This window comes from Esox lucius, chromosome 12, assembly GCF_011004845.1.
Source record: "Esox lucius isolate fEsoLuc1 chromosome 12, fEsoLuc1.pri, whole genome shotgun sequence".
In the NCBI taxonomy this organism is placed as follows: Eukaryota; Metazoa; Chordata; class Actinopteri; order Esociformes; family Esocidae; genus Esox; species Esox lucius.
The window spans coordinates 32,609,743-32,623,742 of NC_047580.1; the positions used below are offsets into that span (position 1 = coordinate 32,609,743).

Consider the following 14,000-nt stretch of genomic DNA (forward strand, 5'->3'; position numbering starts at 1 on the left):
CAAATGGAACCATGCACCCTATGTAGTACACTACCTTTGACCAGGGATAATAGCACGCTGGCCGGACGGGGCTGGGCTGTGGGGTGAAGGGGGACATTTGCCTGCTGGCACTGAGACGGTAAACCACAGCCGGGTCGTATCGTTCGTTTCACGACAGGATGGTGAGATAGAACTTCACATCGGATTGGAGAGTAGAGAATATGTAGTTCATGGATTTGCTTTTGTTGTGTATCCATTGTGGAAAAACTGATTGAAAACCAGGCCCAGTTGAAAACAGCCAGATGATGAACTCAAAAGCAGCGATTCCACGTGAAGTGAACTACAGAGAGTAGGATGTGAACGAAGTGTCCGGTGTGATGAATAGAGAGCCATTTAGGATACATACTTTCATCTGAATCATCCACTCCCCCACCACCTTGTCAGCACCAAAACACACACACACACACACACACCACCACACGTCTTTGACATGAGTGTGTTAACAAGCCATGTGTTGTTTTGATTGCAGGAGAGGGAATGAAAGGGAGCGAGAGGGTGGACAGCAGCAAAGACTGGTGGGGACGAAATGTCCGTGGGCGGTCCTGAGCCTGGGTAAGGGTTTGCAGCAGTACAGGATAGATAGCACTGGTTCTCGCTCGTCGCTTTGCCGTGTGTGTGTCAGTGTAGCTGTGTGTGTTCTATATAGATGTTGTGTGTGTTTGGTGTTTAGGTGTGGGTGTGTATTCAGTATAGATGGTGTGTGTGTGTGTCTGTGGCAGTGCAGCTGTGTGTGTTCTGTATAGATATTGTGTGTGTGTGTGTGTTTATCTGTGTGTGTTCTTTATAGATAGTTTGTGTGTGTGTGTGTGTGTGTTTGGCAGTGTAGCAGTGTAGCAGTGTGTGTTTTGTATAGATATTGTGTGTGTGTTTATCTGTGTGTGTTCGTTAGAGAGAGTTTGTGTGTGTGTGTGTATTCAGTATAGATATTGTGTGTGTGTGTGGTTGTGTGTAGCTGTGTGTGTTCTTTACAGATGGTGTGTGTGTGTGTGAGAGAGAGAGAGAGAGGAAGATGGAATGGTGTTAACAGAGAGAGTCCATCTCCTGGGGAGTGCTGTGTTATTTATACAATAGGTGTCATACTAACCAGGACAGAACTACAGGGGGTGCTGGGGAACACACAAGCCACACACACACACACACTGCATACGCCCCCCCCCCCCCCCCGCCTCCCACACACACACACACTGCATATGTGTCACCCCCCCCCCACACACACACACACACTGCATATGTGTCACCCCCCCCCCACACACACACACACTGCATACTACCCCCTGCAACTCCCCCCCACACACACACACACTGCATACTACCCCCTGCAACTCCCCCCCACACACATTCAACCACACACACATTCACACGCACACACACACGCTGCATACAAACCCCTTAAAACACACACATTCACACACACGCATTCACATTCACACACACTGTTCACAGAACCCACCAAAGGACGCTGTTGTATCAGCAGCCAGTGTTTGTTTTTAGGGGTCACATCCGATGACACAACAGATTTCTGTGCACGTACTTGTGTGAGTGTGCGTTTGTGTGTGCATGTGTGTGTTTGAGTGTGTGTGTGTGTGTGCGTGTGTTAGTGTGTGGTACAGAATTAATCTCCATACCATGTGAAACTCCCTGGAAGATTTATTATGTGAATGTGTCTCTTGGCAAGCTGCTGCTGAGTCCTTCATCTTCTACCACACACACACACACACACACACATTTTAAATGCTTCATTGGAGCCCTGAAATCAAATGGTAAAATTCAAGTGCAAATTCAAATACTTTTTGAGGTCTCTGTATGCAGGGACAACTAAGAAGGGAACAGATAAGAATTCCTTCAGTTCATGAACTCTGACATGGACCTCACTAACGGCTTTGCTCTTGACTTACTATGTAGGCCTGCAATATGAAGGCCACATACTGTCAGCATACAGAATATCAGTACTTCACATTTGCACAGATAACCCAAGCTTGTCTGTTGTGATTTGAGGGGCTGTGATTTGAGGGGCTTCATAATGATGTTTGTGGACTACCTGTCTCAGTGGCAGTTAGACCTTCATGGCAGTCATTTCTGGAAATATACAGGTTGTAAGATCAGCCAAGACATAACATCGACAACAGGCACTGACATTTGACTTAATGTACAACAGACACTGACATTTGACTTAATGTACAACAGACACTGACATTTGACTTCATGTACAACAGACACTGACATTTGACTTTATGCACAACAGACACTGACATTTGACTTCATGTACAACAGACACTGACATTTGACTTCATGTACAACAGACACTGACATTTGACTTCATGTACAACAGACACTGACATTTGACTTCATGTACAACAGACACTGACATTTGACTTCCTGTACAACAGACACTGACATTTGACTTCATGTTCCACACAGAACGGGTCAGGGTTCGTAGGGTCAGGGTTCGTAGGGTCAGGGTTCGTAGGGTCAGGGTTCGTAGGGTCAGGGTTCGTAGGGTACGAGAGTGCTAGATTGCTCTATATTATTTTGTTGACAGAACATGTAACCTTGACTTAAGGGTTTTCTGTCTTAGCTGCATCAAGTGTCATCCTCAATGTAGAATGAGCAGTTCCCATCATGGGTGAGCGGTCCCTCTGCAGCCATGCATGGGTCTGCTCAGACCCATCGCCAGTCCAGACCGGTTGGACAGAACACTGATGCCGGCTCGTCTGAACAGGCCACCAAACTGTGTTATGAGTGTCCAGTTACCCGTCCTCCTGAATGTTGGCCTGGGGGGAGATCTCCCCTCCTTATGTCCAGTTACCCATCCTCCTGAAGCCCAGAATGTTGGCCTGGGGGGAGATCTCCCCTCCTTATGTCCAGTTACCCATCCTCCTGAAGCCCAGAATGTTGGCCTGGGGGGAGATCTCCCCTCCTTATGTCCATTTGGCGGGAGATTCCCAACCGTTGCATTGTCACTGTTTAGCATGTAAAGCAGGTTGGCCATTCTGGTGTCAGCTGTAAACAAACCTCTTCGTGCTGCGGTAAGGACCCCACTGACTGTCTCGTTCTGTTTGTGTTCTTTTCTGAGACCAAAGCGGTGCCACTGAGAGACCCATGGGTTTGTGTGTGGTAGAAGAGGAATCCTCTCCACAGGAAGAAGATTTGCATGTGGTCATGTGTTAGGTAAGGCAGGCTTTAATGTATAATAATCCGGCTTGTTGTTCACGGTTTCCCTCAGGGTCCCTCTGACCAGTTTGCCTTTTGCTCTGCTCTTTTATATTATCAAGCCAGAACAGTAATTACATGAGAAGTAAAGTCTAATGCTCCCCAAGGAATTACAGCACTCAGTGTGTAAATCAATGTGTATTATGTGCTTCTCAATAAACCCCTGGGGAGTGTTACAAAATTGTGGACATATTATTTTCTTATATGTATAAAAATGTCCTCCTGCCTCCAAAGGATCTTTGAATAACCAGGTCAGGGCTCAGTGTGAGAGTGGTTTGTTTTTATCTGCTGAGTTTATGATTAACGAGTGCAGTGTACTAATTAGGATAATTGTTTCTGGTGTGATAGTTAGCATAATTGTTTCTGGTGTGATGAGTGGGTTCAGTATTGGAAATCACTCAGTTATAATCTCACCTCGAGGCTCAATCTGCTGGAGAGCTGGATGATGGACAAGATTAACCTTGACAAAGCTGGAAATCATTATATTATTTTTATTTTTTTATTTTGTAATTGCTTTTGTTAGTTTGCTGACATTGTTTCTGCATCAAACTGGTGGCTGTTGGTGAATCGTTACGGAGTTGAAATGGCAGCGCTATTTGGGTGCTTCATCAATTGTTTGCTCTTGGCCTGTATTACTTACTCACAGTTCTGACTTCTAAATCTAGAACGAATTGGTGATATTTCCTAAAGGAAACCATTCTTGCTCCTCTGTAAAGAACATTTCATACAACATGACATGGTGGGACCAGCCTATGGAGAAGTTGAATTCACACTGCTGGTGTTGGTTTTCTTGGCTTTCTATCCACATCACATTGATGTGTACGTGTTTATTTACGAGATTCTGACCAATTTCTTTATAACAGCGATCAGCAGTTGAAACAATAGCAAAGTGTCCCTCCGTCTCTCTTTTGGGGTGAAGTTTAGAGTTGGTTATGAACGCCAGGGTTGATCATTGACCATATCATTGTTATGGGTTTACCCATGTTTAACCATATGAGGCTATACAGCGTTGTTTTCCTTTGTTTACTGACATTGGTGGAAAACAAGCATTCTGATGGGGATTGTCAGAGGAATCTAGCTCATGAGTAATGTATAAGTTAATATTATATTGAAGAATCAACGGGAACATAATTAATTTATACGTCCCAAAAGTGATGTGAAAGCCGCGGACTGCGTCTCCGAGCCACTCATCAGTGATATGTTGTGCTAGACCTTTACTTCCTCACACTCTCTGTAGCATGTGTGTTCATGTGTGTCGTTAGCCATGTGTTAGTCACATACCTTCAGGATGTGTCAGCTTTAATGCAAGCTGAAGCTATTAAGTTATTGTCCGTTTCAGGAGTTTCCTGAACAAGGGCTGCTGTCTCGCTTGGTTAGGAAGTTGGTTCTGTCATTGGTGTGCCATGACAGGGGGCTGGTTTTGACACGCAAAACATGGGTTTCCTTCCCACATTGGTGAGACGGCAAAGAGGCCAGGAAGCGGAAGAGTTCATAACTTCAGCAGGCATATGAGGTTTGTGCATGGTGTGAATGTTGGTAGAGGCAGTTCCCCTTGCTGCTCTGTAGAAAAACACCACGGGTGCTTCAAACGGTGTCCCTGGAGTGTGTGGAGGAGCAGGATGGGAGATTTTGGGAAGGTTGAACACCAGGTAGGCTGCAGTAGTCTGGATCAGCTGCAGGGTTTCAGTGGCACAAGCGGCTCTACCAACAGAGTTGCATTACTCCAGACGGTAGATGACAAGTGCCTGGATTAATGGATGGGGGTTTTCCTTTTTTCTGGAGAAATTAAGGGCTGCAGACAGAATTGGATAGGAAGTCCTTGAAAGGGGCGAGCAAGAGTCATGCCAAGATAAAGAATGGTACAATTATTTTAACAACATTCTAATCATATCAGACAAAACATTTCCTGGAGCTTTTTTTATTTTTTATTATTACAAGGCAAAATTGCAATAGCTGTCTGGAGAAGCGGAGCTAGTTCCTTAGCCTCAACCCTGGAGTGATGTGAAACCCTAAAATGGCACTTCAGTTAGTCCAAGGCTTGAGAATCACTTGACTAATTGAATGCAGGCAGTGAATAATAAGGAAATCAAACACGCTGAGATTCACGCTGTGGATATTCATAAACGCAATATGATATATGCCAGTTCACGGTTAAAACATAATAATAAGTGAACATATTGCGTGCCAGAGGGGAACTGTGGGGAAGCCCTCGGAAATATTAAAAGAGCTCTACCTCACATTCCTGACATGGTGGGAAACACCTGCACCGTAGTAGTGGTTCTAAACCCTCTCTGAGGGACTCCACACATTTTGGTTGTTGCCCTGCATATTCATAGAATATACACTCACCTAAAGGATTATTAGGAACACCATACTAATACTGTGTTCGACCCCCTTTCGCCTTCAGAACTGCCTTAATTCTACGTGGCATTGATTCAACAAGGTGCTGAAAGCATTCTTTAGAAATGTTGGCCCATATTGATAGGATAGCATCTTGCAGTTGATGGAGATTTGTGGGATGCACATCCCAAAGATGCTCTATTGGGTTGAGATCTGGTGACTGTGGGGGCCATTTCAGTACAGTGAACTCATTGTCATGTTCAAGAAACCAGTTTGAAATGATTCGAGCTTTGTGACATGATGCATTATCCTGCTGGAAGTAGCCATCAGAGGATGGGTACATGGTGGTCATAAAGGGATGGACATGGTCAGAAACAATGCTCAGGTAGGCCATGGCATTTAAACGATGCCCAATTGGCACTAAGGGGCCTAAAGTGTGCCAAGAAAACATCCCCCACACCATTATAACACCACCACCAGCCTGCACAGTGGTAACAAGGCATGATGGATCCATGTTCTCATTCTGTTTACACCAAATTCTGACTCTACCATCTGAATGTCTCAACAGAATATGAGACTCATCAGACCAGGCTGTCCAATTTTGGTGAGCTCGTGCAAATTGTAGCCTCTTTTTCTTATTTGTAGTGGAGATGAGTGGTACCCGGTGGGGTCTTCTGCTGTTGTAGCCCATCCGCCTAAAGGTTGTGTGTGTTTCACAAATGCTTTTCTGCATACCTCGGTTGTAACAAGTGTTTATTTCAGTCAAAGTTGCTCTTCTATCAGCTTGAATCAGTCGGCCCATTCTCCTCTGACCTCTAGCATCAACAAGGCATTTTCGCCCAAAGGACTGCCGCATACTGAATGTTTTTCCCTTTTCACACCATTCTTTGTAAACCCTAGAAATGGTTGTGCGTGAAAATCCCAGTAACTGAGCAGATTGTGAAATACTCAGACCGGCCCGTCTGGCACCAACAACCATGGTGCCAGACGCTCAAAATTGCTTAAATCACCTTTCTTTCCCATTCTGACATTCAGTTTGGAGTTCAGGAGATTGTCTTGACCAGGACCACACCCCTAAATGCATTGAAGCAACTGCCATGTGATTGGTTGATTAGATAATTGCATTAATGAGAAATTGAACAGGTGTTCCCAATAATCCTTTAGGTGAGTGTATTTGACAATATATTTGACAAGTACTTATTTGCAGATTTTGTTCCAAAACTGAGTGGAGTACCAGCATTTTACATTTTTCTTGGTTCCTGTTATAGAATATTAGGTCAAAAGCCTTGTGGAGCTTCTGCACCTAATTCTGATTTACAGTTACATGCAAACATCTTGACATAGCTATGTTGAGCAACTGTACAACTTAGTAGTATTAAGGACATTCTACTCAATGTGGTAGTTATCTGACAAAGTCTAAAGGTATGTGGGGAAGCTTCCATTGCTTCCTGGGAGATACCATGACCTTGTAGTGGATGCTAGAGACCACAGGAGTGAGCAGACCTGAGAGAACTTGAGATGGTGAATTCAGGGTGAATTGCAGGCGTTTGGTGGGACACACTGCAGTACACAACAGTAATGTGTTGGTAGTAGTGTCTGGATAAGTTCATGTGCCACTTTCTGTCTAAAGTACGGTCACACTCAACAAATGTTATGAAGCACAAACCTGCAGAAGCAGGTCATCGTCTTGATGTTTGCCACCTCAGGTTTGTTGTCTCAGGTCAACCAAGGTTCTTTGCACTCAAGGAGGGAGACACTGTGGAGTTGCGAACCAGAATGAATATGGGCTGCAACAGACAGGCCTTCCTGTTGAAGAGGAGTAGCCCTGTCTTGTTGAGGTTGAGCTTGAGGTGGTGAGCAGACATCTAAGCAGATATGTCAGGCAGGCATGCAGCTGCTTGTCACCACCTGGATGTCAGAAGTATTTCCATAAACCTGTTTAAAATCAGCATGGCTTCCTCCTGGCCATCCATGACAAACATTTAGGTTTTTTCCTACACTGTCCAACAGGCAACAACGTGGTTCAATAAGCTTCGCAGCCTCCCAAACCACCTGAAGTAGTAGCTAATGAACAACCAGTCACATTTTATAAAGCCCTTTTCACATCAACAGTTTCCATGAAGTGCTTTTAAAGATGCCCAACCTGAAACCCCGAAAAGCAAGCAAAAAAAGGAAATTGATGCACCGTGGAAAAAGGCTCTAGTAGGGTCAGAACCAGAACCCCACAGAGGAGCCTGATTCTGAGAGGTGGTCAAGCCAATTCTGGGTGTTCCGGTTGAAGATTATAAGAGCACATCACTTTTTTGGGCCACATTAATACTTTGCATGAGACCAGGAAACGCCTTCTGGTGATCCCTCCCACTCCTGAAATGATTGCGTCCCCCCATTGGGCCCCCCCACAGTCAGGGCTGGATGCCATGTTTCATGTTCCACTTTGGCCTGTTTGGTTTTCCAGGTCCCTGTTTCTTTGTTGCTTCAGGTTTGATGGTGAAACTGCAGTCATCTGCGCCACTAGATCATATGTATTTAAATTTTTCAGGTACCAGAGAACTCTGTCAGCTAATTTACTCATACCGGGACTTATCTACTGAGAAAAACGAAACTGACAAGGATGAAAAAAACATTTCAGAGGATGGCTGGAGGCAAAATATTGTTTCAGTCACATCACATTTGGTGACCACTTGCGACTTACTGAAAGAATGAAAAAACATAAAAGAAACATTAACTATTTAATCTAATTCAACATTTGCCCTTTGTTAGAAAAATCACAGACATATTCTTGCTAGTCAACTATTAGCCCAACACTTATTTGGATATTGCTATGTGCCTTTAAAAGGCATTAGATACACATATGAATAGATGTTAAGGGCAGCCTTATTACAGATAATATGTGTGGTAGAGATAACTAAACAATTGTAATCGCGGCCGAGTACATGAGGATGTGTGAGCCTCCTCAAAGTGGGAACAGATAGACAAGACAGGTGGCCGAGATTTGAAAGGAAAGTTCATCAGTGAGCGCTTCTCCATTCTCCAGCTCACCGGCTGACTCACCAGGTTTAAAAGCTTGGCATCATACAGTTCATGGTTAATTTAGGTATGCGACTTGGCAGCGCTTTCTGTCTAGATTGTTTTAATTTCGTGGAGGAATATTGTTTTGAGCGCTGGTTTATAGGAAAGATAAACAAGCTAACCAACAGGTGGCTGTTGTCCGTGGAAGACGGCCGAGACGCCGATGCTTGGATCGATATTTGTATAGTGAGTTTGTTGGTATGCAGAAAGGCTTCCTGTTTTTGTCTTGATTGCCTCTGTAGCATGAAATGAAACATCCTCGCTGGTTTGGTTTGTTGACCATGTCCACGTAGACAGTGATTGTACCCACTGATTGGGTCGGTCTACTCCATGTTGTGCTACCAGAGGGGTATTCCAGAGAGCTCTGTCAAAACCAGCACTTGAGCAAACTCTTGAGTTTTCTGCTCCAGTATGAAAGCATGCTGTGCAGACTGATAGGAAACCAAAGAAACAAATGCTCTGAACCACACCTGCTCCCTCCCTGCCATCTGATCCTGTCCAAGTGAAAAAACACAAACCCTTTCTACCAGACAGATTCTATTCCATGCCTATGGCCTGTGCCTTTCCCAGACAACCTAACTAACTTTGGAGCTTGCATTGTGCATTATAGATTTCAAATTAATGGATCCTTTAGATCAATTCAGAATAATATTTTTTTTATATTATCATTTATTTGGCCAACTTACACAACACTAAAAACATTAACAACATCCAATGTAACCCAATGCGGTTTCCCTTTGAAAATACAAACTGCGCATATTGCTTTGAAATTTCTTCCAAGTAATTATTTCAGTAACATCACTGCTGCTGCAAAAGCCAGATTGGAATCTAGGCAGGAACCAAATACTCAGCGACTCCGTTATCTGGTGAAGAAAAACCCTTCAAATGTGTGCTATCAAGATACAGTGTGCTATCAGAGTGTGCTATCAAGATACAGTGTGCTATCAGAGTGTGCTATCAGAGTGTGCTACCAAGATACTGTCTGCTATCAGAGTGTGCTACCAAGATACAGTGTGCTATCAGAGTGTGCTATCAAGATACAGTGTGCTATCAGAGTGTGCTATCAAGATACTGTCTGCTATCAGAGTGTGCTACCAAGATACAGTGTGCTATTAGAGTGTGTTATCAAGATACAGTGTGCTATCAGAGTGTGCTATCAAGATACATTGTGCTATCAGAGTGTGCTACCAAGATACAGTGTGCTATCAGAGTGTGCTACCAAGATACAGTGTGGTATCAGAGTGTGCTACCTAGATACATTCAGCTAACACAGTGTGCTAACAAGATTCAGTCCGCTATCACAGTATGCTACCAAGATACAATGTGCTATCTGGGGCAGATCTGGGGCAGATCTGCAGTAAAATGTAGTATTAGACATGTCAAAAATGTGACTAAGAGTACATTTTATAATAAAAAAACAAGAAACCTAGTTCACCCGGCCCGCTTTAGAAAGTGTTGCCATCTAGAGATTCAAACCCGGGTTGTCCAGATGAAAGGCTGTGTTGTTAAACTCTACACCTCAGAGCTGTACATTTAATGGGTGTCAGTATAGCCTCTCTCTATCCTGCAAAAAATCTTCTTTTGCCACTGGCCGTTTTAATAGTTAATTGGCCATTAATGAATGACATTGATACAGTTAAACTGACTAACGTTTCTTACTATGTTTACCTCCACCACAAATAGCGTCCATGTATGCCGTTTGCCACTGGCCATTTCAACAGCGTATTAGCCAGTAATAAGCTTTACCGGTATCTACTAACTTCCTGGAAAAGTCATAATAATTGAGCAATTGCTAGCGAGTCCGCCAAAGCTATTTCATTTCATGGCATAAGAACATCTTTTTTTCTTTCATGGCAAAACAACATACTTTCATTCGTGAATGACATTTATACAATAACTATAAATAAAGGCGATGATAACAAACCTTTTCATCGAGGGAAAAGATGAGAGAATCGTGGAATCTACCAGATATAATTAATAAATCTCAATAGATTTGAACCTAGGTCTTCCTCACGAGAGGCACTGTCTTTAACCACTATGCAACAGCAGTCACTAGATTCCATTGAGGATTGTGTTAAACTGACTAACGTTTCTTATTAAGTTTACTTCACCATAGCGTCTATGAACTGGATTGATTTTGCCACTGGCCGTTTTAACAGCTTATTAGCCAGTAATAGGTTTACTAGTATCTACTAACTTCCTAGGAATAATCATAAGAATTGAGCAATTACTAGCGAGACTGAAGATGAACATTTCCATGCCAGAAACAGTCGCAATATAACCATATACAGTTTCAGTTAAGGCTTACTATAACGTAACTACTGTATGTTAAGCCAGCGAATGTATTTGTCTATCCTGACACAAAACGCATGCATGGATGTGTACTACGAAAATCCACCAGAAACAGTTGCAATATAACTGTAAATCATTTTATTTATTTATTTCAAAAATTTGTAGAAAGTCTTTGGTATCAGAGCGATCTGAGATCACATCTTTTAAACACCATGAGGGGCATATAATTTTCTGACTTCAGTTGTAGTCAGTCAGGCTATTTTATTCTTCTATGGATGGACAACAGATTCACAGTGGAGTTTCAAACGGGCCTTTCATCTGAATAACCGTCATTATCAGACAACTGGTAAAACAACCAGAGGACGAGGGAGGATATGGTCCTGAGATGAAAGGGAAATGGAAAGAAAAAACTAAAGATGCCACGAATGTGTCTTTCATGTTGCCCCAGCTGGAATTATGAAGAGGGAGGATAACAAACAGAAGAACAACCACTGAGACTGGCCATTGCCATATTGCGTTTGAATTCCTCTTGAATTATCCTGCTATGTTGAGCAGAGCTAAGAAACTAGCAGGAAGGGATGACAGAGGGACTTCACAGAGCACGTGTTTGTGTGCCACGTTTTCGGGCTGCAGACCCAAGCAAAGAGCCCTCCTGAGTATTCCACCCTTCTCAGTAGCTTCCTCATTATTCGCAATAACCTAGGAACCGTTAACCAGCTTCATAAAGCACTGTCGGAACACCTGTTCAGAGTTTGTTAAAGCCAGCAGATCCTCAATGAAGATCCACATTTTTTCCCTTGGTTAATAGATTTCTACTATATAAGATGAAAACGCAGGAGACTTCATCTGTATAATGTGCAGTGGGCCAGCCATCATGCGAACAATGTTTTGGGACTTCATCTGCTGGCCTTCTCTCTTCATTCCCCCTCTTCCTCTATCCCCCCCACCTCTCTTTTTCTCTCTCTCTCCCATTCTCCCCTCCCCTCCACATTTCCATTTTCCATTTAAGTCATTAAGCAGATGCTTTCAACCAGAGCAACAGATAGTACTGAGTGCATAGTGCATTTCCCCCTTTCTCTTGTCCCCTCTTTCCAGACTCTCTGTCTTGTTCTTTCTATAACTGCCCTGTCCTATCTCCTCTAAACCTCTTGATAAATTGGGATTTCAATACGCTGATTATGATTGCAAGGACAATCAATCTGTATAGTATTTTGTTTGTTTGTCCGTTGAAAGAACCTCAGACTGCTCAGGGATACGTTGTGGTCAGTGTTGATGCTCATGACACATGAATAAACACTGCAGACATCCGCATGTATCGTTAGCAGAAGGCGAGCGTCAAACGGAGGTTCCCCTCATGTAGTGGGAGGTCAGAACCGGGCCTGGAGGAGACATCTAATGAGGCAGTGTCCTCTAACTGTCTTCCCTCACACACACACACACACACACGACCGCTGTTCAGGCAGCAGGTTCTTCGAAGATTCAATCAGCGACAACAAATCCGTCAAAGAGCCACCACAGCACTTGTTCCCCGGCTGTAAAATCCCCCCGTTCCCCGCTGGTTACTTTGACGTGGGGCAGTGACAGTGAAAGCTGTGTACCCGCAACTTCCTGGGGGCGAGGGACGACAGATACGAGGCTGGAAAGGGGCTCCTCGGTCTACAAGACATACGATAGAGGACGCATTTCACCACGCGAATACAACCCCTTCACAGAGAGCATCCAGTTCCTTGGTGTCCACGTAACCACCAATGTGGTCTGCACACACTCTCATGAAAGCATGTCAGCATCTCTGCATCCCGTGGAGGTTTTGGCACAGGCTCAAGAAGTTCCTCAACTGCAGTGTCTCGACAGCCTGCGTCACCACATCTTAGTCGCAGGCCACTTCAGAGGTAGCGCGAACGGCCGGGTTCTTTGTCAGACCCAGCTCCCTGTCATCCAAGACCTCCATGCCAGGCAGTTTCAGAAGTAGGTCCTAAAAATAATTAATGACCCCAGCCATCCAAGCCACAGCTGTTCTATGTACAGGATCACCGCATGACATACAATGGCACCAGATCTGCCTCGAGTCTGTTACCGCCGGGACATTGTAGAACTCCCAACGCCCGGGCCATAAAACCACCAAATAAAAGATCACCAAAATGTCAGTGATTATCAAATGAATTCTTTGGCGTTATCTTGTCAACGCTGAATGTCTGCGCACACACACAAACCCACACACAAGAAATGAACATACACACTCACACACACATACTGTTCATAAACTTGACATGAACATACATGTGTGCTGACACCAGACACACACACACACACACACACACATAGATCACATGCAGTGCTACAACCATGTATACAGTATCTAACAAAAGTGAGTACACCCCTCACATTTTTGTAAATATTTGAGTATATCTTTTCATGTGACAACACTGAAGAAATGAAACTTTGCTACAATGTAAAATAGTGAGTGTACAGCTTGTATAACAGTGTAAATCTGCTGTCCCCTCAAAATAACACAACACACAGACATTAATGTCTAAAACGCTGGCAACAAAAGTGAATACACTCCTACCCTTCCAGTAATGTTAATAAAACGCTGAACAAAAGTTTTCTCAAAAGTAGTTAAGTGACTTTGGGTTTTCAGAGAAAACTGCAATATATCAGTTCACTCATCCAAAATGTATAACCTTTCCACAGAAACACTAGTTTCAAAAAAATCCTTTTCTGTCAGGACTTAGAACTATCCTATAAGAATCTTAATGTTTTTGCTTCTAATGAAAATGTTATAGGAACCAATAATACAGGATTCTTCTTGGGGTTTTCTTACAGTATTTTATATTGCAATGAATCCTATAATAGTTTTATTATACCACAGCTACTGGATAGAAATCTGGAAAGCATTTTTGAACCAGGATATACTGTATTTGTGTAACAGAGGGGAAAACACGAGCACCGAGAGGGAGAGAAAGGGAAAGGTGAGAGGAGAGAGAGAGAGAGGGAGAGAGGAGATAGAAAGACAGAGAGAGGGAGAGAGGAGATAGAAAGACAGAGAGAGG

General features: G+C 43.5%; 1 protein-coding gene across 2 annotated transcripts in view; it reads left to right on the forward strand.

Annotated features, from left to right (window-relative positions):
* The first annotated feature begins 575 nt into the window (after window positions 1-575).
* adora1b (adenosine A1 receptor b) overlaps window positions 576-14,000 on the forward strand; it is a 46,927-nt gene continuing 33,502 nt past the window's right edge. The window contains exons 1-2 of one of the 2 annotated variants that reach the window (XM_020051441.2): window positions 576-591; window positions 3,113-3,207. In XM_020051441.2, the coding sequence (XP_019907000.2) occupies window positions 3,191-3,207 (17 nt within the window). In that variant the 5' untranslated portion in view covers window positions 576-591; window positions 3,113-3,190. Of the gene's footprint in view, window positions 592-3,036; window positions 3,208-14,000 lie in introns of those variants that run through there. The other variant, XM_020051442.2, reaches the window with a different exon arrangement.